At 44.4% G+C, this 24,477-nt stretch overlaps 1 protein-coding gene across 3 annotated transcripts in view; it reads left to right on the top strand.

The window, feature by feature from the left end:
- MICU1 (mitochondrial calcium uptake 1) overlaps positions 1-2,844 on the top strand; it is a 221,071-nt gene extending 218,227 nt beyond the window's left edge. For all 3 annotated transcript variants that reach the window (XM_075935002.1, XM_075935003.1, XM_075935004.1), the window contains one exon: positions 363-2,844. In XM_075935002.1, coding sequence (XP_075791117.1) covers positions 363-523 — 161 coding nt within the window. In that variant the 3' untranslated portion in view covers positions 524-2,844. The remainder of the gene's footprint in view (positions 1-362) is intronic.
- Positions 2,845-24,477: the final 21,633 nt, after the last annotated feature.

The raw sequence follows: 24,477 nt of genomic DNA, 5'->3' as shown, positions 1-24,477 counted from the left end.
CATGTTGCAAAATATGAATTTCATATAAAATTGAAGTTAGTTTACAATTTGCAATTTCCAGCTTCCTGCTGGGAGATGCCACTGTGCTGAAAATCAGCGCTGTTCTGACACCAGGAATACAGTGGTTTCAGCCACTCTGAAATGCCCTTCTTAATCAACGTCAACTTCAAATATATCTTTAAATTGGTACATTGCTTCCAGCACTTTTCATGGCCTGACCTGTTAGGAAATTCATGGAAAACATGAACCACTCTCTTTCTCTACTGTAAAGAAAAACAAGCTTTTGGTACTACCCTCCAAAGGTTTCTGGGCTTTTCATTTTTGTACTTTGTTACTGAACATTTCTCTTCTTCTTCCCTTAGGGAATGGAGAACTGAGCAACAAGGAATTTGTTGCCATTATGAAACAGCGGCTTATGAGAGGCTTGGAGAAGCCCAAAGACATGGGATTTACACGACTCATGAGGGCAATGTGGAAATGCGCTCAGGAGACAGCTTGGGACTTTGCCATGCCCAAACAGTAACTGCAGCAAATGGAGAAACCTGGCTTACAACATGCTAATGGGACCATAAATCTACCTGTACTGCTTCTCCAGAACATACCATTATCAGATGTTCTGCACACAGAAATCTACTGAATGACAGTAGACCCATTGCTAAATTGAACTAGAAAAAATCACCCAGAAGACACAAACTGTTAACAGCTGGAGTTTTTCCAAACACTAGAACAGAAATCAGAGCCTGCTGTGTCTTCTGCTTTTATTTTTCCTTGGCTGTTGCCTCTTTAATATTAATCTCTCAGGAAAATTACAAGAATAATTAGTTCTGTGTATTGCAGCCTTTTGTCTCCATGGTATGCTCCAGTGTCCAACAAAACCAGGATTTTATGTAGTACTGAATACTGACAGCCTCAGATAACAATATTGTTTGGAACAGCCCTATATGTGAGATACCTCTTAGAAATCTACTACTACAGAAACACCTAGCAAATCCTAGTGCTCTGCTCCAGAATTATTTTTAGTTAAGAGTTTAAGCATTATTTACAAAATGTGTATTTAGAATGACCTTTTGAAAGCGAGCTGGGGTGTGTAGAAAACGGTATCAACCTTTGTTTATTATGGAAGCTGTCTAGAGAATTAAGAGCAAAGGGGTCCAGCAAGAGTGAAAAGAATTTCTACAGAAGCAAGTTCTGTGCACTTTGTTTTTCCTCGCTGGATTTCTTATCTTGCAGTCTTGAAATATTTATGCATGGTGAAGCAGGAGTCTGAGTTATTGCTGGGATATAAGGAGTTTAAAATAGCTTCATTTCCCCCTATTTTTCTTCTTCCTCAGAAAAATCCTGCCTTGCATAAGCAATCTAATATATATATAATCTTTGTAATTCTCTTTTTAATAAGGTTCTCCTCCCTCGTTCAGATTGGTCTTCTATATGGGGTAATGGCTTTAAAGCTGCTATTTACTGAATGCTTGAACATTGTAAAATATTTCTTTAATTACACTGGTTCACAACAAAAGCAAATGCTCATCTTTCTTCAGTTTATGGGAAGCCTCATGACTTTAAGTCACATTTGACTTTGTTGGCAGCAAATCAACAACAATTTTAATCTCTCTCTGCTGAAAATGAACTCCTACTAAATGTGAAAGTAGAAAATACAGAGCATCAGTTTTAGAGAAACCTGGAGTTTGGAATTCTGTTAATCGTTCATTCTCACTCTGGTAAATGTGCTTGTTATTTAGAAAGGTTTCATATGGTCAGAGTTTGTCAAAAAATCTAATGACAGAATGTACCTAAAGCAGGGGTGAGAAAACTCAAACCAGGAGGCCTGATGCGGCCCCTGCTTGCCTGGATGCAGCCTTCAAGGCTCAGACCGCCCCTCCCCCAGCATTGGGGAGCCCACATTGGCACTCCAGCCCTCACTCCCCCTGCTGCCCTCCTCACTCTTGCCCCCGCAGGGCTGATAGCACACAGAAACTACTAGGTTGGGCTCCCCTAGGCTCTGGTGTGAAAGAGAAGGATCTTTCTCCTCAGCTGGGGGCTACGTCAGTGACGGGGTTGTTTTGGGTTTTTTTTATTGTTTTGTTTTTGTTGGTTTTTTTTTGGGGGGGGGGGAGTTGCTTCTTATTTGTGTGCAGCCCCAACTGATTTTTCTGTGGGTCAGAGGCCCCCGGCCCAAAAAAAAGTTTTCCCACCCCTGCCCTAAAGTATAGTGATTGGAAAGCTATTTCTCTCTTTCACCTCCACACTTGAACTTGAAGTCTGACAAATATTTAGCTCTCCCTAGCTGATCTAATAATATACTGCACAATAAACAAGTATGCATCCAAATGGGAAATAGCATTAATCCCAAGGAAATCAAGACAAATGTATTGTCCCATCAGGTTTGGGCACCAATACAACAGTACTCTACCAATCTCTTTGAGACTCCTCTGAGACACCTAATTTGAGCATTTCTCAAGCTACCCATGCAACTGCTTCCTTCATTTTTTTCTTACACCCATAAGTCTTCCTTACTGGCTTTACCTCTGGATGATGGGAAATAATTTTTCCTGGGACTGATGAAAACACATCATGAAAATGCTGTATTAGTTCTTGGGCTGCTTGTTCTGTTAAGGTTTGAAAGGAAACCATTTTATCCAATCCCAAAAGCCCTAGAATCTTAGGACCTAGAATTAGTGTTATCTTGTCTGGATTGACAAGGAAACTTTCCCACTCCCACCTTGCTACAACATGTTCACATGAAAGATATTTTTCTTTTTCTTTTGCTGAATGAGTCTTGGGTGCAAATAATTTAGCAACTTCGCATGTACAATTTCAGAGCTATCAAATAAAAAGATATCACTCCTGTGTCTGCCTGTAAACCATCAAACCCCAAGCACATTGCATGACTATTACTGTGCTCCTAATTCACTTAACAAATTTTAATTCTAGAACATCTATTTTCATGAGAGAGCACGTTCCATAGAGCTCAGGTGATCTGAAGAAGAGCTCTGTAGAGCTTGACAGCTTTTCTCTTTCACCAAAAGAAGTGGTACAACAGAAGATTTTACCTCACCCATCTTGTCTGATATCCTGAGACCAACAACACTGCAAAATCTGTTTTTGTGACCATTGTCTCAGCCTCACACTGTCTTCTACTGTGACAATGGTGATAGTCTTCAAATTCTTTTCATTTCTTTTTACTTTTTGTGTGTGTGTGTTTGGTTACTGAAAATCACCATCTCCTCAAGAGCTTCAGGGGGTAGCCGAGTTAGTCTGTTAGGGTATGTCTACACTACCCCGCTAGTTCGAACTAGCGGGGTAATGTAGGCATACCGCACTTGCAAACGAAACCCGGGATTTGAATTTCCCAGGCTTCATTTGCATAAGCGGGGAGCCGCCATTTTTAAAACCACGCTCGTTCGAACCCTGTGCCGCGCGGCTACACGGGGCACGAACTAGGTAGTTCGAACTAGGCTTCCTACTTCGAATTACCGTTACTCCTCGTGGAATGAGGAGTAACGGTAGTTCGAACTAAGAAGCCTAGTTTGAACTACCTAGTTCGTGCCCCGTGTAGCCACGCGGCACAGGGTTCGAACGAGCGGGGTTTTAAAAATGGCAGCGCCCCGCTTATGCAAATGAATCCCGGGAAATTCAAATCCCGGGCTTCATTTGCAAGTGCAGTATGCCTACATTACCCTCCTAGTTCGAACTAGGAGGGTAGTGTAGACATACCCTTACAGGAAAAAACAGTCAGGGAGAGGGGCTACCAGAGCTATATAAGCTGGCGACTCAGCGACCAGGGAGCTTGTGAACAGGAACAGCTAACAGGAGAGTTTGGAGAGGGAGGTTAGAGGGCACTAGTGACTTTGGGCCTTCTTTAAAACATAACTCTTAGAATAATCTATATTCCAGAGTTTTAAAAAGAATCCCATTTACACCTAAACTTATTCATTAGAAAAATGGAGACAGAAACCCAGCAGCAGAGTGGGGGGGCTATCCTGTTTATTGCGTCGAGTGTAACATGTATGATTACTTGCCCTGTGGGCAGGTGGCGTATGTGTGCACTCGTTGCAAGGAGCTCCTGGCCCTCAGAGACCGAGTTCGGGCTTTGGAGGCCAGGGTGGCTGAACTGGAGGAGCTAAGGGAGGTAGAGAGCTATGTTGATGAGTCTTTCTGGGACCCTGTAGTACTGTCCCACCTCCAGTCTGAGAGCCCCAGTGCTCTTAAGGAGGATGAAAGTCTCAAGGGAACAGGGCATTCAATGGGAACAGAGGGAAACCATCCCATAGTTGGGACCCTCCTCCCAGAGGATGTTGCGGTATCCTCTCGCACTGAGGATACCTCTGAGGAGGAGGGAATGCCAGTTAGGAGGAGGCAGGTGTTAGTAGTGGGTGATTCGATTGTTAGAAACATAGATAGTTGGGTTTTGGAACTGGGGACACTTCTGGGAGAAGGGGAGCCTATACAGGAAGGATGGGCTCCACCTAAACCAGGGTGGAACCAGACTGCTGGCACTAAACATTAAAAAGGCCGTAGAGCAGTTTTTAAACTAAGAAATGGGGGAAAGCTGATTGGTGTGGAGATGCACGTAAATCGGAGGGAGACTTCTCTTAGAGGAGAATCCATTGATAGAGACTCTCTAAGCTGTAGTCAGAAAGAGAGGAGGGGAGAGGACAAACCATGGGCCAGAGCAGACAAACAACCTCATTCAAAGGAATCCAATGCATCAGGGAAGGGCAGACAAATAAGCAGTGGCAAATTTTTAAAGTGGTTGTACACAAATGCTAGGAGTCTGACTAATAAGATGGGTGAACTGGAGTACCTCGTATTAAATGAGGAGATTGACATAATTGGCATCACTGAAACCTGGTGGAATGAGGAAAATCTGTGGGACACAATCATACCGGGATATAAAATATATAGAAAGGATAGAGCGGGCCGGGTGGGTGGCGGAGTGGCACTGTATGTGAAAGATAATGTAGAATCAAATGAAATAAAAATATTAAGTGAATCAACATGTTCCATAGAATCGCTATGGATAGAAATTCCATGCTCCAATAATAAGAAATTAGCAGTAGGGATATATTACCGACCACCTGACCAGGACAGTAATACTGACATTGAAATGCTGAGGAAGATTAGAGAGGCTACCAAAATAGAGAAATCTATAATAATGGGGGATTTTAATTACCCCCATATTGACTGGATACATGTCACCTCAGGAAGAGAAGTGGAGATAAAATTTCTCAATGGCTTAAATGACTGCTTCTTGGAGCAGCTGGTGCAGGAACCCACAAGGGGAGAGGCAATTCTCGATTTAGTCCTGAGTGGAGTGCAGGATCAGGTCCAGGATATAACCGTTACAGGACCGCTTGGGAATAGTGACCATAATATAATAACATTCAACATTCCTGTGGTGGAAAGAACACCTCAGCAGTCCAGACCCTGCATTTAATTTCAAAAAGGGGAATTACACAAAAATGAGGAAATTAGTTAAACAGAAATTAAAAGGCACAGTGACTAGAGCCAAATCCCTAAAAGCTGCATGGAAACTTTTTAAAGACACCATAATAGAGGCCCAACTTAAATGTATATCCCAAATTAAAAAACATAGCAAGAGACCTAAAACAGTGCCACCGTGGCTTTACCACCATGTAAAAGAAGCAGTGAGGGACAAAAAGGTATCCTTTAAGAAGTGGAAGTCCAATCCTAGTGAGATAAATAGAAAGGAACATAAACACTGTCAAATCAAGTGTAAAAATGTAATAAGAAAAGCAGAAAAAGATTTTGAGGAACAGCTAGCCAAAAACTCAAAAAGAAATAACAATGTTTTTTAAGTACATTAGAAGCAGGAAGCCTGCTAAAAAAACCTTTGGATCCCCTAGATGATCAAGCTATAAAAGGAGCAATCAAGGATGATAAAGCCATTGCAGAGAAACTAAATGATTTCTTTGCTTCAGACTTCACGGCTAAGGACGTTGGAGAGATTCCTGAATCTGCACTGTCCTTTGTGGGTGGTGAATCTGAGGAACTGTCCCGGATTGAAGTGTCATTAGAGGAGGTTTTGGAACAAATAGAAAAACTTAATGTTAACAAATCTCCAGGACCGGATGGCATTCATCCAAGGGTTCTAAAAGAACTCAAATGGGAAATTGCTGAGCTATTATCTGTAGTTTGTAACCTATCCTTTAAATCAGCTTCCGTACCTAATGACTGGAAGGTAGCCAACGTGACACCAATATTTAAAAAGGGCTCTAGAGGCGATCCTGGCAATTACAGACCGGTAAGTCTAACTTCAGTACCGGGCAAATTAGTCGAAACAATAGTAAAGAATAAAATTGTGAAGCATGTAGAAGAACATAATTTGATGGACAAAAGTCAACATGGTTTCTGTAAAGGGAAATCCTGTTTTACTAATCTATTAGAGTTCTTTGAAGGGTTTAACAAGCATGCGGATAAGGGGGATCCAGTAGATATAGTATACTTGGATTTTTAGAAAGCCTTTGACAAGGTCCCTCACCAAAGGCTCTTGTGTAAATTACATGGCCATGGGATAAGAGGAAAGGTCCTTTCTTAGATTGAGAACTGGTTAAAAGACAGGAAACAAAGGGTAGGAATAAATGGTAAATTTTCAGATTGGAGAGGGGTAACTAGTGGTGTCCCCCAAGAGTCAGTCCTGGGACCAATCCTTTTCAACTTATTCATAAATGATCTGGAGAAAGGGGTAAGCAGTGAGGTAGTAAAGTTTGCAGATGATACAAAACTGTTTAGGATAGTCAAGAGAGAAGGAGACTGTGAGGGACTCCAAGATGTTCTCACCAAACTCAGTGATTGGGCAGCAAAATGGCAAATGAAATTTCATGTGGATGTGTAAAGTAATGCACATTGGGAAAAATAACCCCAACTATATGTACAGTATGATGGGGGCTAATTTGGCTACGACAAATCAGGAAAGGGATCTTGGAGTTATCGTGGACAGTTCTCTGAAAACTTCCACACAGTGTGCAGCGGCGGTCAAAAAGGCAAATAGGATACTAGGAATTATTAGGAAAGGGATAGAAAATAAGACAAAGAATATCTTACTGCCCCTGTATAAAACTATGGTACGCCCACATCTGGAATACTGTGTACAGATGTGGTGGTCTCACCTCAAAAAGGATATTTTGGCCTTGGAAAGGGTTCAGAAAAGAGTAACTAAAATGATTAGGGGTTTGGAACGGTTCCCATATGAGGAGAGGTTAAATCGACTGGGACTTTTCAGTTTAGAAAAAAGGAGACGGGGGGGATATGATAGAGGTCTATAAAATCATGAGTGGTGTGGAGAGGGCCGATAAAGAAAAGTTATTTATTAGTTCCCTAAATAGAAGAACTAGAGGTCACCAAATGAAATTAATGGGTAGCAGGTTTAAAACGAATAAAAGAAAGTTCTTCTTCACACAGCGTGTAGTCAACCTGTAGAACTCCTTGCCAGAGGAGGCTGTGAAGGCTAGGACTATAATAGGGTTTAAAGAGAAGCTAGAAAATTTCATGGAGGTTAGGACCATAAAAGGCTATTAGCCAGGGGATAAAATGGTGTCCTTGGCCTCTGTTTGTCAGAGGCTGGAGAGAGATGGTGGGAGACGAATCGCTTGATTGTTGTCTTCGGTCCACCCTCTCTGGGGCACCTGGTGCTGGCCACTGTCGGTAGACAGGATACTGGGCTAGAAGGACTTTTGGTCTGACCCAGTATGGCCGTTCTTATGTTCTAACAAATGGTCTGGTAGCACTTTATAGATTAATGAAACATGTAGATGATATCATGAGCTTTCGTGGGCACAGCCACTTCTTCAGATGACCAGAGTTATGAGTTGGGGATATGAAAACTCAAAATAAATAGGAGGGAAAGGAGAGAGGGGAGAGAAAGAAAAAGGGAGGGAGATCGGAGACAGAGCATCATTAAGTATTTGGAGAATGGGTACTTAAAACCTAAGATAAAAATCAAAGTCAATAGATAGATTCCTAAAACAGGAAGGACATGTTTCGTTAGTCTATAAAGTGCTACCAGACCATTTGTTGTTTTCATCTCCTCATGGGTATTCAGTTGTCCTTGTGAAAGATGCTGTTACCAAAAGTAATCCACATCATAACTGGGTTTGTAGTTACTAGTTTCCAATGAGAAACAAGGGATTTAAATGGGCAGGAAGATAACCATTTGTTTACTCCTGGCCTTTCCAGTGGAGAGGGGAGGAAAACATATGCTGTTACTGGCTCTGATCTACCCATTCTGTGGATAAACTTATCAAACAGCAAATTTTGACACCTACGCAATCTTTACCACATACTTTGTTTTATCTTTTTTAAACAAAACTGAGTGCATGTTAAAGCCCCTACAGGTCTGAATTAATCAAAAAGCCTCTGCTGTGAATATGAAGAACAATTCATAGCAAGTATGAATTACAAAGCTCCAATTTTACTGAGAGCTAGCAACACACTGATCAGCTGCAATAGCTATGCTATCCTCCATTTTTGATTATCCTTCTCCACACACATATTCCTGTGTTCACAGAGCAATCAGAAGCCCATACATTGAAAGCAAAAGAACCACATGCAAGCTCCTTCAGGACAACCAACCAATCATGCAATACTAGTTTAGCTCCTTTTGGAAACAAAAGAGTAGAGTCATCTGCAGCATGTAAGTTGTCCAGTGTTGTCAAAGACAGCTGAAAGATCTAAACACGAGTATGAGCACTCAGTTTTTAACTGTTATCAGAAGGTCATTGCCTGAGACCAGTGCAGTCTCTGCCATATGCAGCTGTAAAGCTGGACTGATAAAATTGAGAAAACCAGAGGACTCCAGGTCATGAGTCGCTGTGACCCTACCATCCTGAAGAGAGGAAATGACATTTTCTGCTAATAGATCCTCTGTGTGAACCATAGGTTTTAATAGCCAAGAGGGACAGGAGATAGAATGGACCCTATTGAGGCTGGAAACAAAGTATGGGATCCCAAAACTGGGTCACCTTTCTATGTCATACCACGCTCTTGTCCGTTCTTCAGCACTTCAGGGCTACTTCCTGTAGGATGAGATCCTCTGCAGAAGAGGACATAATGATACAGCTGAGGGAAGGTGACTAGAACTAAAATCCACAGAGGTGGGCATTGTTCTCTCAAAATGGCGGCAGAATCTCCAGTTATGCTTTCTATTCAGAGTGAGTATGGAGATGAGAGGAAAGGAGGTGCCAACATTAGCTACTGTTGTTTGTTCATTGTGGAACCGTTTCTGTGTGTCTTCCATATGACTAACATGGGATCCATTCATTTCTAGTGGCTAAGACACATACATTTCTCCTAGAATTCCATACAGCAGTGTTTCATATGTGCCCCTTTTACACTGAATTGGACATATACTCACTAAAGTGACACATGGAGCAGAAAAGACTTTTAGAATTTTTTTGGGCAATGTATTCTTTTGTAAACCCTGCCTGGATGAAGAAAGCAACCGAGTATCTAAAAGAAGCAATGACATGCTGAAGTACTGAAGAATAACTGTCTGAAGTTCTGGAGTTCATGTGCCTCTATCCTTAGATTTATATTTTACCAGTTAAATGGCTAAAATAAGGTGGTGTCGGATTTGTGCACAAGTAAGATACAGTTTAGGACCTCAGATTATGAGGGACCTCTTAAGTATTTTTAATTGCATCCTTCCTTGCCTGTGTACTGGTATATATGCAAATATAAAACTTTATTATTTCTATTTCTATTGTCCTTTCTGTTAGAATAATACACACTTTTTCTTTGTTAATGTTGTGGGGCCTATTAAACTTGACATAGGTTAGGGCCTCAGCATGTCTTAATCTGGCCCTGCAAACTGAACTCTTTTTAAACCTTCAAGGCAGTTTAACAGATAATTCAGTGGAAGACTGAGAGTAATATTAGTAACATATAATACAACTGATGATTTCATTTAATATAAAACAGTTACGCAAACAGGCATTAAATATAATCAGACAATGTATAATACTCAAATTCTAGGATGAAATGAGGGAGAAAAATGGAGAAATAAGTAGGGCCAATGGCAACTGAAGGGTATAGGATTGGGTTAGGGTTAGGGTTCATCTATCTTGAGTGTTAGATGTTGTCGAAGAAAGGGAGAACTGACAGTTTCAGAGTTTGAGACCTCACAAAAAATAGGCTTTAAAAAAGCTAATTCCACAACTTGCTTCTACTGTGCCAGGTGCAGATTACATAAAATGAAAGTATAAAAATAAAAGAAAACATTGCAACTAAGGGCTTTCTTAAGGACATTAAAGGTAAACCTGGTTCTATAGATAAAAGAACAATTCTGCCATCTGCTGTGTAAAGTGAGTAAAAGCAGCCCAAACTGATTTCAAACTTGAAAGTAGAATTAATCTGGGAATTCGTGTGTTAATTCCTCGTGGTTCAACTTTCCTTTGAAAGTGAGTCATGAAGCCTTTCACCTCATATTACCTTGTCTACATCTCATAAATCAGTACCAAAGTTACAGATGAAAAGAGTGAAAATGTGTAACTGATTTAACACCTCTCAGCCAGGATGTTTGTGTTCCAAAAACCATTTTCAATTTTAAATGTCCTAGAATTTAGAAAATGGGGTTTCAATCACTTTTGAAAAGGGCTGAATTCTGTAACCCTTTTGCCAAGAGATGTTCAGTCCAGAGACACATATATAACTAGCTAAGGGCACTGCTACTCCCTGCAGGCCCTAAGCAAAAATATTTTGAGTACTCTCCCAACATTTCATCCATGTCCTAAAATACTAATATCTTTTTTCACAATTTAAAAAAAATCCCTACATTACATATCCTAATACACTTATTAAATAAGAAAAAGTACCCCTTCAATAAGATTATGGTGTAATACTAAATCAAGGCCCCCTTGAATTGTCTGGGCCTTACAGTTGCTGGGTATATGCTTATGGCTAGTACTAGTGCCAGCCTGTTACAGTTCCAAGCATATAAGCAGGAATTGTGAACAACATGAACAAACAAGGTTATTTCGCTGCTCAAAAATTATGGGAATTCCATGAGGGAAGCTTTCGTCTACGAGTATAATAATTGGAGTGACTATCTAGTCATTAGAATGACACATAAAACCCCATTCCCAAAACAAGTAAATTGTGGACGTATCGATTCAGAGACTATATAAACCATAGTGTACAGTGTGTGATAGCATTTTCTACTCTACAAAACATCCGTGTAAAAGAACAGAAAAGCTGTTATATTACAAACAAGTTAAATGAAGCAAATGCAATCCATTTGTTCACTTCTAAAAATATATATTCAGAGACATGAGTAATCTTAAATGTTTGACTATTGTGCACTCCAAACAAAATTACCGCGGAGCATTTACATAACAGAAATGGAAATAAGGGCTTATTAATGATTGTTACTCTATATAATTCAGCCTGAAAGAACGTGTTCTTTTAACCAAACCTCACTTGACATGGAGTTGGTGGGGGGGGGATGCAGTGTTTTGTTTTTTCAATAAGATTGCACCCCATGCTAACTCCTGGATGTGGCTTGGAGTTTGATGTTTTGTCTGATAGTGTGGGGCTGCTGTCTTTATTCTATAAGGAAGAAAAAGTAAGGAAATGACGGTTTCAAAAGTAATACAAGAAATATCATTTCTTTCAAATATGCTAGTACAGATTGCACCTCTAAAATCCAGGACTCTGGTCTGCCAACATCTGTGGTCTGGCAAGACTATGGATATTGCTGGACCAGAGATCCCTGGCTGGCTGAGTTCAGGAGCTGGGCTGGTGGTGGGGAGCATAGCCCTGTTGGCAGCAGGGGCTGCATTATGGGATGAACACAGAACAGCCCCCTCTGGTGCTGGTGGCTGGGAGCACAGCCCCGCTCTGGAGCACAAGTTCCAGCAGCAGCAAGGCCAGCACAGTGGGGAGAGCAGCCTCACCTGGCCAGAGGCAGTGGCAGCTGGCAGCACAGTCCCAATCAGGCTAGCATGGTGGGGAGTGTAGCCTCGCCCGAACCAGAGGCAGCAGGGATGGCACTGAGAAGTGCAGCCCGGCCAGCAGTGAGAGCACAGCCCCAGCCAGAGTCAGCAACCTGGGGAACGTAGCCCCGGCCCTGGGCGGGAAGCGGGCCTGCTATGCGGGGAGCAGGGTGGACCTACCTTGGTCTGGAAAACTCTGTGTTGAGTAAGATAAGTAAGACAAGTCTTGTCACAGATGCTTTTATCACTGTTTTTTTCAGATAATGGCAAAACTTACTTTAACATTCTTTCAAGGTCTCTCTAACAGGCAAAACTGAATATCCTCACTGCTATTCCCACACTGTAGCCAAAAGGGCTGATGCAATCCTTGTGGTGTAAACAGGGAAGTAGTAAGCAAGAAGCAGATTTTACCCCAGGCTATGTCTACACTGGCATGATTTTGCGCAAATACTTTTAATGCAAGAGCTTTCGTGTTAAAGTATTTGTGCACGAGAGTGTCTATACTGGCATGTGCCTTTGCGCAAAAGCATCCGTGCCAGTGTAGACGCTCTCTTGCGCAAGAAATTAACGTTGCCTGTCTACATTGGCCTCTTGCACAAGAATAGTTGCACAAGAGGGCTTATCCCTGAGCGGGAGTATCAGAGTATTTGCACAAGAAGCACTGATTTCCTACATTAGAACGTCAGTGTTCTTGCGCAAGTACTTGTGGCCAGTGTAGACAGGTGGCAAGATTTTGCGCAAAATCTTGCCAATGTAGACACAGCCCCAGTGTGAAACATTGGCAAGACCAATACTGGAATACTATGTAGTTTTGGTGTCTGCCTTTTTAAAATGTTGAAAATTTGGAGGGGATGTAGAAAAGAGAGACATTATAAAAGGGCTGGAGAAAATGCCTTGGAAGGAGAGACTTAGGCTAAATTGATTGAGCTGTATCAAAAAGATGACTGAGATGATTAATGGCTGGGAGTTAAAGCTAAGCAAATGCCAACTAAAAATAAGGCATACATTCTTAAAAGTGAGAGTGATTAGTCATTGGAACAAGCTACCAGACCAGATGCCTTATGAGAATATGTTTAGTCAAGCACAAGTCAATGGTTTGAGTGCAAATGTATTGGTGAAAATTCAGACCCTATGATAAACAAGAGATTAGACTAGATGGTCTGAAGGCCCTTCTAGCCTTAAGATTTCTGAATAAACCTCTTCTGTCCTTATGTGCCAATGTCTGGCACCATCTAAGCTGACAGTGCCAAGTCCTACCCAGTATGTGAAATGCAGTAAGGTTTTGGGATGTATTCCACCAAAGACTTTAACATTTAAATAAACAGCCTTCAACTCTACCTGCCAGACACCAGGGGTACGTCTAGACTGCATGCCTTTTTCGACAGAGGCTTTGTCGACAGATACTGTTGACAAAGCCCCTGTCGAAATAGAGCGCCTCGACTACAACCAGTACTGTCGACAAAGAAAGCCGCTTTTTCAAAAGAGTCTAGATGCTCTTTTTTTTTAAAAGCACAGCTTGCATGCACTAGCACCTTTTTTCAACAGAGTACTGTCGAAAAAAGGCATCATTCCTCGTAGAACGAGGTTTACTGCCGTCGACAAATCTACCTCGTTCTGTCAACTTACTGTCAACAGAATGCGGTGGTAGTGTAGACGCAGGTATAGTTTTGTCGACAAAAGCAGGCTTTTGTCGAACAAACCCTGTAGTCTAGACTCTAGACACATCCCAGCAAACCAGAATGTAAATGGAGTTGCCTCTCTCTATTCCTCACACTAAGCCTGCTGCTACATGATTCACTTGCTTGGAACAACAGACCTCCTCCAAGCAGGTTCTAGTTGATGCACTGCAATAATCGAAAACTGCACAAAAGCTGCACAAATTTTCCTGGACAAAGAGACTGCAGTCTGCTAATATTAAGGTGTATTTTTAATAAGCTGTCTTGACAATGGCTAAGTCACTTCTTGTTCAGGCATCATGCTGAGGTTTAGTCTTAGACTAGCCTGTATGAAAAGCTCTTGTCAAGCATGAAGCCTAGGACAGTGGTCTCCAACCTTTTTATACCCAAGATCACTTTTTAAATGACAGCCCCGCCCCTTTCTTGAAGCTCCGCCCTCTCTATTCTCCTCCTCTTCATCACTTGCTATCCCCAATCCTTATACTGCTGCTTTAAAAAAAAATTCTTCTGTAGGAAGAGGTTTTTCCAACATTTGGCCTGTCTAGACTGGACCAAATGTCAGGAAAAAAAACCTTCTTTTGGAAGCCCCCTTATTCCTTGTGGAAGGAGAAATATAGGGGTGACCAAAAGAGCCTGTTTGCTCTTCCACTAAAAAAGCGGAAGAACAAATGCAACCCTGGATGCAGAAGAGGTTTTCTGGGATATCTCCAGAATCCTGAAAAACTCCTGCAGTCTAGCTGGACCCTCGCTGGGTTGAGACAGGATGTGTAGGCTCCGGGGTGGGAATGAGGGATTTAGGTGTGGGAAGGGGTGAGAGGTGCAAGCTCTGGGAGGAAATCTGGATGCAGGAGGAGGTGGAGAAGGGGACACTGGCTTGGGGAGGAGGCTCCAGGCTGGGCAGTGTTGGGATACTAAGCAAGCCACAGGCTTGTGGATGTGAGGGTGCAGGAATTTGGGTTGGGGTATGTGAGGGGCTGAGGGCAGGAGGTTCCAGTGTTTGATAGGCTCAGATCTAGAGTCTGGGGAAGGGGAATGCAAGAGTGGTTGTGGCCAGATGGGGGCTTGGCCCCAATTGGGGGTTTGTTGTCCAGGCTTCATTTTTAAATAAAATACTATGTTAAACACAAAAAGTTTCTGCATTGTCTTTATTTATGAGAATGGCAGGGAACCTGCCTTGAGTCAGGGGTCACTGACCCATAGAAAAGTCACTTGGGAGCAGGGGACACAGTACTGGGGAGGGGTGCTAGTGAGTTTCAGGGCAGGGAACAGGGTGTCAGTGGGGGCAGGGGAGAGGGGGCAGGGTGCCAGGACAGGTTTCTGCAGCAGGGGATAGGCTGCTGGGGGGGACAGGTTTCTGTAGTAGGAGACAGGGTGCCAGAAGGAACTGGTTTCTGCAGGGGGGGCAGGGTGCCAGGGGACAAGTTTCTGCAGAGGGGGGGGCAGGTTTCTGCAGCGGGGTGGGAGGGCAAGGGAGAGGGAACAGGGGGCCAGGAGAGCAGGGGACTAGTTTGGGGCAGAGGAGAGGGAACAGTGTTGGGGGCAGGGAGTTCCCTACACCAGCCACGGAGGGAAGCCTCCAACCCACGCTGCCTCCAGACTGACTGCAGGGCAGCCAGGCTGGAGCGAAGAAAAGCGGCTGCCCAGCCAGCTGGCCATAGTGCTCAGCCAGGGTGCCACCAAGCTCCACGTGGGCAGGCGCAGAGGGGAAGCCGCTGATCAGCTGGAGCGCAGGACAGCCTCTTTCAGCTGAAAGCCACAGTCAGCTGGCTGGGGTGTTTCAGCCCTCCCGACCTCCCAGCTCCCACTATTCCTCGCAGCTGTGTTGTTGCTCGGTGAGTAGCTGCTCCTCAAATGAGGAAATCTAATGTAAATGTACTGCGCAGGCGCGCAGTTCGGAGAGGGCTCAAGAGCTCTTAGAGCCCCTGAGATCTACCGGTAGCTCGCGATCTACTGGTTGGTGACCATGGGCCTAGGAGGATGATCTCTATTCTCCTGCCTGTACCAAGATACATCACATCACATCACATGCTGGGAAATATAGGTTACAGTCATGTGGGCAGCACACAACAGTCTATCCTGGCAGGCTAGTGTGTGAGAAACATGGATCACGGCAGATGTTGGAGATTTTCAACCTATCATTGATTACATCTGCCATTAGATTAAGCTCCCTTTTGTGGGATTTGAATGTGCTCATTGCTACTGTTAGGGACTCGTTCATTTTAGCTCCTTGAATGGAGGTGAGGGTGAGAAATTAGAGGTATCCTTGTATTGTCACCCCGTTGTGACACAAAAACTAGATGCAAGTTACAGTATGCTATGCTAATTTATCTCCCTCCTTCTCCCCCCCCCCCCATCTGAACAATGATTAAATGATCCATCACTGGGCCTCTTAGCTAGCACCCCCCACTGGGACACATGCAGTTGTTCCCACCTCTTGGAGCTACTGGCCCAGGCTCTCTGAAGTCTAATTTCTTCATCGTTTACATTCAGGGATATATTACTGAGGTTTTTATCACCAACATAACAGCTAGAGGCTCAGGGGGTTCTTTAAAACAGGGGTGGGGAATCTTAACCCTGGAGAGATTCTGGAAAATGAAACAGCAGCATAAAAGTGGTGCCTGTGTTCCTTGTTGAGTGTTCGCTGTAAGCTGACCACTTGGCTGGCCACCCAGGAGAGATTCAAATGCCACCCAGCTGATTCACAGAGTTTCCATAGCTGTCAGCATGAACTTCTATCGGGGGTGCACACTGACACATGCCTTAGTGTACATAAATTAGAGGTAACATTGGTCATGTTCCCTCTCCCTCCCCCCCTCCCCAGTCTGAGCTATGTCCCACTGTTATTATTCTCTGTGTTCCTATTAGTCGCTGTAGGTCTTGGGAGTTGCAATTAAAATATAAGTTATAACCTTGTTCTGATTTTCTTAAATTGTAGCTTGTCTTCACTAGCTCCTCTCCTCAGCCGAAAGCTTTCCTTCCACATTGAATCTGAATGCTTAGGGATTTAAACAACTCTCTCTCCATTCCTAGTTCTCACTCTCCATTGTCTTGTTGCAGAGAGGCAGTGTTGTGCTAGTAACAATTGTGTGTTTTGAATCCAGAATTCTGCTTCCCCACTCAGTCATTCCCTCCACAGCAGGGCTACTCAACACACGGCCCACGGGCTGCATGTGGCCCATGGCTTGTTTGTTTGCGGCCCGTAATGCAGCTTGGGTTTATGCGGGGCTCAACACGTGGGGTATATGGGTGGGAGCCTTCGAACATGGCCGCCACTGGGAACGTGCTCCACAACAGTGAGGCGTCTCCCACGCGGGGGGAGCACTGAAAGATGCAAGCAGACAGGCTGGCTGGAACAGACGAATACAGGGTGTCAGCATTTCTAGCTCCTGGGAAGGAGGTGCCGGAAGCACCAGGGCATTGTGGGAAGTGCTGGCTGCTTAGCCTTGTGGGCAGAACCAGAGAGGTGCTGACTGGCTCACACTGGCCACGTTTGGGTCCGACCCCACGGCTTAAGGCTTAATGTTTGTATTCATACCCATCAGTGTGAAAGAAGCTATTTGCATATATATTTGCATGTACATGCAACCGCACTTAAGTTGATGCCCTTGGTATGTGCTGTGAGTATCATTGTGGCCCCCAGGCTTGCAAAGTTGAGTAGCCCTGCTCTATAGTCTGGAGCAAGTCCCTTCACTTCTTTTTTCCCTTCTGTAAATTGAGGATTATATGTGCATCTGACACCTGTTACGTCATTCAATGAGCCTTCCTTCCTTCCTTCCTTCCTTCCTAGAGCTCTTCTGTAGACAAATCCTGCACTGAAGCAAAGACATGTGCAAACGGATACTGTGGGCTTTATTCTGCATTCCATCTCAGCAGCACTCAGACAACTGGGGGCGCAGAAAACTCCCTAATTCAGAGCCTCTTTACTTTAGCCCACGTTATGGACCTCCATTCTGCCATGACTTCCATATTCTTCTCATGCCCTGTTCCACTTCTCCATATGCCAAGGGTGAGGCAATTGACACAAAGGGCAGTGGAGCTGCCTCCACCAGATACCTTCTGGTCAAGAGTGAATTCTCCACTGGCCATCTCCAGCTGTTTAAGGTCACTTCTCATTATATAGGAGACCCAAGAGTCCATCTCTTTGTCTCAGTGGTTTGTAGTATTTGAGCCTGATTAGATGCAACTCTGCTTCTGGATTCCCAGAAGACAGCAGTGGCCAGAAATACCTTTTATCTCCTTCAGCTGGCCCCAGATTACTGTGCTCTTTCCTTTGTTATGCCAAACTCACCAGGATTATCCATACCTATGCAGTGTCTTTTCTGGAGTCCTGTCATGTGCTGAACCTGGTCTACTCAGACTTCAGATAGTGCAGAATGTGCCTGCTCATCTTGTGCTGGCCAGAGAGCCAGATGGGACCATTGTGATCATCTATATGATCTCCTGTATAACATGGCCATAGAACCCCTTCTCTCCCCCCCAAAAAAATCCTTCAGCATCTCTCTTAGAAAAACATCCAATCTTGATTTTAAAACCATCAGTGATGGAAACCCACCATTTATGTAGCACTTTGAAATCCTCAAAAGGAGCTGTCCAAGTGCACCACTTGATTAACATGCACACTTAATAATAGTAAATGGAACTGAAAATGACACATCCCCAGGTTCAGCAAAGGGACACCCACTTTGGACGGGGGAAGCAATCATTCACCCCAAAAATTCCTCAAGATCCTCATCTCAACCCAAGGAGCTTCTCTCTGTCTTATTTGGACTGAGACTAATTATCTAATTTAACCAAGGATTGTAACTTAGACAGCATCTGGGAAAGCAAGATAATTGTACAGAATCCAGCCTCAATGAGAATGAATGTAGAACAAAGTTCCATTCACCTCTTTCAATCTATCATTTACAGCTCAGAATATCCCACTCTCTTTCTTTATGGGTGCATGTATCTGCACAGGATAAAACCCTACAGGAAACTCTATGTGAAGGGAGGATAAACAATAGCTCATATCAGCCCTCTGGGTTGATATGGACAACATAATGGTCAAACAATTCCTTCCATTCCTGCCAGCTCCTGAAGAAAGGATTTCACTGAGCTGTGTGAATATATGTATTATATATACATAACAAACTATATTAAAAGAACATCAAATGCTATTTTTCCAATGCCACATGCTATTTTCTATCTGTTTCATTCAGTGCACAGAGGGAATGACAATGCTCAGTGAACCATCTACTCAGTATTTTGTTTTACCTTCATTGTGCAAGGTATGGCCCTAGACCTAATCTATTGCCTACTATTCAAAACCGACTTGGAATACAGAATAAATTTCCTCATGTGATTTTTCTGTCGCAATCATCAGTATGGTTTGAATGCTTCACAAACATTAAATATCTTCATGATATCCTTATGAGCAGAGGCAGCAGCATGAGTCCCATTTTACTGTTAGGGTCCTTGAAGAACAGAGATTAAGGTAAAATTTTCCACTGATTTTGGGAACCCAAATTGAGATATTTAGGACCAGACTTTTCAGCAAACTTAGTGTTCAGTGGCACTCTGTATTGTCAAGTACAGCTGCCTCAGTGCAGTGTTTGACAATGCAGTGGAAGGGCCAAGTACTCAGCACTTCTGCAAATCAGACCCCAGAGTCAAATCAGACAGTCAGAAAATGGGCAACACATTATTAGTGAGCACCCATGAAACATCTTGTTTAATTGACTTGATTTGTCTTTCCCAGGAACTCTGTAACAGAGGCAGGGTTGGAATAAAACTCTTCAGGGCAGCATTCAGCTGCCTTTTCCATTACATGCTCCACTCTTTTCTGCAACCTCTTGACTCATTCATCACTCACCTTCCAACTTCTGCAACAAATGAGGCAGGAGTCTGTTCTGACAAGTGGGCCTACAAAGCCTATCCCTATTGTGAGCTCAAATGTAAAGAATATGTGCAATAAAAATGTTACAATAAAATGTATAACTACATGAAAAGTAGATGAAGTTGTTTACAGCGCTAAAGATTTCAACAAATACAAAAGATCCAGACCAAAGCCGGAACAATCTAAATAAACTATACTGCTATAATCCACAGATAGTTGAAATACACATGGTAAAAACAGATGATGTGGAACCAATAGACCCAAATTGCTGTGATAGCTTATTAAACCTAATTGGTGAACAAAATAATGCAGAAGGTGATCTATGATCCCAGATAACCTGTGCCTGCTGATGCGGGAGGAGGCACAACCCCGCAAGAGTTCGAATCACAGCCCTTCTGGATAGCCAGCATCTCCCCAGAAACTAGTGATCACTCCCCTGCAGTTTCCAACTGTTCCTTCTCTTGCTAACCCTCCCTGCTTGGCCAGCTTACAGCTTGCTGGCTCAATTTACTGGCAAGGAGGGAGACAAGTAACACCCTGTAACAAGCAATCTTGAGCAATCTCTATGATCCCCACTTTCCCCCTTCTGAGATTTCTTAAAAAGAGACTTTGGAAAAAGACATGTAACTGAAGACAGCATCATAATGAATATGCATAATGGGGCTGAATTCAGGTTGTACCTGCAACCTGATTTGTGGCATTTCCTAGCTTTTGAATGTTGCCTTACTAATGTTCCTTTCACGTGGATTTTCTATATTATTTCCTTCCTTTGAAAAAAAGCAAACTAAAGAAACCCTATTGATACTAACTCAGGTCATCAGCAGGGGTCAAAACTTTAGATCGGTGTTTCTTAAACTTTTTGAGACCATGGAACACCAAACAATAATTTTTTATGTGGAACACCTATGAAAATTTTCTTCCCCCCAAAAAAACGTTTCTTCTGAGCTTTCATCTCACTCTCTTTTCTTTTTAAAAAACTTGATTGGCATATTCTGATATTGCTGGTGTTTTGTTTCCAAATGCCTTTTAAGTTTTGATGGAACCATAGCACTATTAAACAAAAACTTCCAAGCAAATAACGCATTCCAGGCAATCGTCTTTAGATGTGAATCCAAATGCTAGGTATGAAAGATCATATTTTCAACATACCGTTTTCTTCCTTTTTTGTTCTGGGGAAGATGTCCCTCTGCCCAAAGCAGGACCAATCCCAACTAAATCAACCCAGCCAGGGCTTTGTCAAGCCGAGACTTAAAAACCTCGAGGGATGGAGATTCCGCCATCTCCCTAGGTAACCCATTCCAGTGCTTCACCACTCACCTAGTGAAATAGTTTTTCCTAATATTCAACTTAGACCTCTCTCACTGTAACTTGAGACCATTGCTCCTTGTTCTGCCATTCGTCACTACTGAGAACAGCCTTTCTCCAGCCTCTTTGGAACCTCCCTTCAGGAAGTTGAAGGCTGCTATCAAGTCCCCCCTCACTCTTCGCTTCTGCAGACTAAACAAACCCAAATCCCTCAGTCTCTCCTCATAGGTCATGTGCTCCAGCCCCCTAATCATTTTGGTCACCCTCCACTGGACCCTCTCCAGTGCAGCCACATCCTTTCTATAGTGGGGGGTCCAGAACTGGACACACTACTCCAGATGTGGCCTCCCCAGAGCTGAATATAGGGAAATAATCACTTCTTTCGATCTGCTGGCAATGCTCCTCTTAACGCACCCTAATATGCCATTAGCCTTCTTTGCTACAAGGCCACCCTGTTGTCTCATATCCAGCTTCTTATCCACTGTAATCCCCAGGTCCTTTTCTGCAGAACTGCCACTTAGCCAGTCGGTCCCCAGCCTGTAACAATGCTTGGGATTCTTCCGTCCCAAGTGCAGGACTCTGCACTTGTCCTTGTTGAACCTCAATTATTTTTCCAAATGGTAGCAGCACACCTGTGAGGTGTTCACAGCACACAAGTGTTCCACAGAACACAGTTTAAGAAATACCGCTTTAGATCCACTGCACAGATCTCTGATGGGTAGCCATGTTAGTCTGTAACTTTAAAAACAAGAAGTAATCTGGTGGCACCTTAGAACCTAACAAATATATATATATAGTATCATGAGCTTTCATGGGCAAAATCCACTTCAGCTGAAATTATCTCTGCCAGCTGAGGTAACAGAGTAGTGGACAGCAATCATAGCTTGCCATCTTGCCACTAGAGGGTAAGACTGTGCTGGACATAGGACTGCTATTTAAGTATAATGAAAGGCCATTTATCACTGCTGTATGGGATTTGTGGACATTATTGAATATTGGGTTGTTAGAATTTCCTGTGTGACTGTCTTATCTACTTTGTAGTGGGAGTAGTCAATTTCCTGACTCTACCAGTTGCTCTTCTCCCACCCCAATTCCTCATCCCCAGTCCTCCTGCCCAGCCTATCCCAGTTTCTCTGTTCCTGGATCCTAATTCCATCTCTCTCTTCTTGCCCCTTTGGCTCCCAGTCTCCCTCCCTCCCTAGGTTCCTCCAGTCTGTCTTTCCCTACCTGCTCTGAGCTTCTTATCCGAGTCTCCCCATACCCTGGGTCCTTCTCCCAATCTCTTTCCCCAGCTCCCCCCCGTTCACTCTGCACCCAGCTCATCAGATGTCTCCCTTGGCTCCATTCCTTCCCTTGCTGGTTCCTAGCCCTTGTCTGTCCCCCAGCTCCTTATCTGAGTTCAGTGCCTTTTCCTCCTCTCCTTCCCTCCCACCCCACGCACAACAGGCTCAATTTCCACCCACTTCTGTCCCACTTCTTGCACCAGCCCCAAGTCTCAGCCTGCCTCTCCCCCAAAGGCAACTAGTGTGGGAGAATCTGGGAAGACCGCCAGCCATGTGACCCCACCCTAGCCCAGGAAAGGGCTCTACTCTGCCCCAGGCCCTGTAGGGGTCCAACCTCCCCCCCCCCCATCTCCTACCTCCCTGGCAGCTGCAGGGTGGCTCCAGATCACTTTGCTCTCCCGATCGCGTCACTCTGCATTCTCCCCTGGAGGGCGCACCAGGAGAGCAAAGCAGCTGAGGCCACCTTGCTCCAATTCCTCAACCACTGCTGGCTCATGAGGGGGTCCAGATCCTTCCTGTGGGTTCCAAGTCCCACCACTAGCCCGTCACTGGCTGTCTCATCCCATCCCCAACATTTGGGTGCATGTGACCCCTCGTGCCCCCCACATATCGCCCCTGCTCTCCCGACTTCCCAGCTGCAGCCTTCCCCCTCACACTCCAAGTCTGTTTCTTTCTCTGCAACTCCAGGCCCAGTTTCAAGCTCCTTTCTCTTTTCCTTGTTTGGCTTTTGTCCCTTGGGCATTCCGACCTGACAGCTTTCTCCTCCACACTGCCTGGGCCCTGTGGGGTGGGAGAGACTTTTCACTGAAGATGAGTCTGCACAAGGCTGGGACCCTCCCACTTCACAGGGTCCAGCCTAGCCTCCAGCCCAAGGCCAAACCTCCACACCACAATTAAACAGCTCCTTAGCCCAAGCCCCAGTCAGCTGGCACAGACCAGCTCTAAACATACCCAAGGAAAGACTGCCTTGCTAATCTGTAATGTGGCTAGCCCTACCCTGGCATGTCACAGCTGGGAACAGCAACTCCAAGGAAAGTCGAGCTTTGCCCAATAGCGCTGGGCTGGAAAATGAACAACCCCTTTACAGGTAGCAGCTGTCAGAGCTAAGGATGTTAAAAACTAGTCGACTATCCGATAAGCATTTGCTTATTGGATAGTCTTTTGACTAGTCAATATCCCCCCTCCCTCATGGCATTTCAAAGGGACAGCTGATCTGCGGCTGACCCACCTCCGTGTTTCAAAGGAGCAGCCGTGGAGCCCAGGGTCAGCTGAGGACTCCTAGCTGACCTTGGGCTCCCCGTGGCATTTCCCCAGAACTCTGGGCTCCACTGCCTCCTTTGAAATATAGTGGCCTACAAGGAAGAAAATTAGTAAAATAATGAGGGAGTCAAATAATTAGGGCTACATCAAGTTCACAGTCATGAAAAATATGTCATGGATCATGAAATCTGGTCTTTTACAGCCTCTCCCTGAATTATGAACGAGTTACAGACCAAACACTTGGCCATAATGCAAACTGTTCATAACTCAGACCCCATTGAGTTACATAGCGACCGCGCTGTTCATAAGTGCGGGTTGCGTTCATAACTCAGGGACCACCTTTACAACCCCTCCATGGGAGCTTTGGTCGTAAATGTGAATGGTTGTAACTTAACCGTTCGCAACTCAGGGACTGCCTGTATATGTTTTTACACTATACTATACAAAATTTCATAGGGAAGACCAGTGTTTGTCAAATTGGGGGTCCTAACCCAAAAGGGAGCTGCAAGGAAGGGGGAAGTACTGCCCTCCCCACTGACAGCATTGCAGAAGTAAAGGTGACAGTACTATACCAATCCAATTTATGCAATTCTGTTGGCAGAGTACTGCATTCAGAGTTGGGTCACTGGTGTGCTTACGGAATGTGCCAGGTGTGTCTGGTTTTTTGGGGCTCTGTCCAGTAAAAAAATCCAGAAAATACCAGACATGTGCAATGTCCGGTATTTTCTGGTTTTCTGACTGGGCACCCAAAAGCCTGGTGGGGGAAGTGGCTGAGAAGCAGGGCATGATCGGCGCTGGGAGCCCTGGTTGCATGTGAGGAGGAGGGGCAGCCCGGTCCGTGCTCCTGTGCGCTGGTCAAGCACATGGTGGAGCTGCAGCCGGACTGACTCTCGCTTCATGCGGGGGGCGGGAGCGCCCTAGCATCTGCACTGCCTGGGTCAGTCCCTCCCCCCACCGGCTGATACGCTCCTCCTCCCCCGCCCCCTCCTGGCCGGCCGGTTGGTTCTCCCCCACTTCTCCTCCCGATCTTCCCCGGCCAGCCCCTCTGCACCCGCCGCCAGCGCTGCTTCCGGCAGCCAGTTCTCCCCTCCTCGCTCGATCTCCCCCAGCCAGCCCTGCTGTACCCAACC

The sequence above is a fragment of the Pelodiscus sinensis genome, chromosome 8 (genome assembly GCF_049634645.1).
Source record: "Pelodiscus sinensis isolate JC-2024 chromosome 8, ASM4963464v1, whole genome shotgun sequence".
Taxonomy (NCBI): domain Eukaryota; kingdom Metazoa; phylum Chordata; order Testudines; family Trionychidae; genus Pelodiscus; species Pelodiscus sinensis.
Note: the sequence above shows the minus strand (reverse complement) of the source record. Positions and strands in the feature narration are given on the sequence as shown.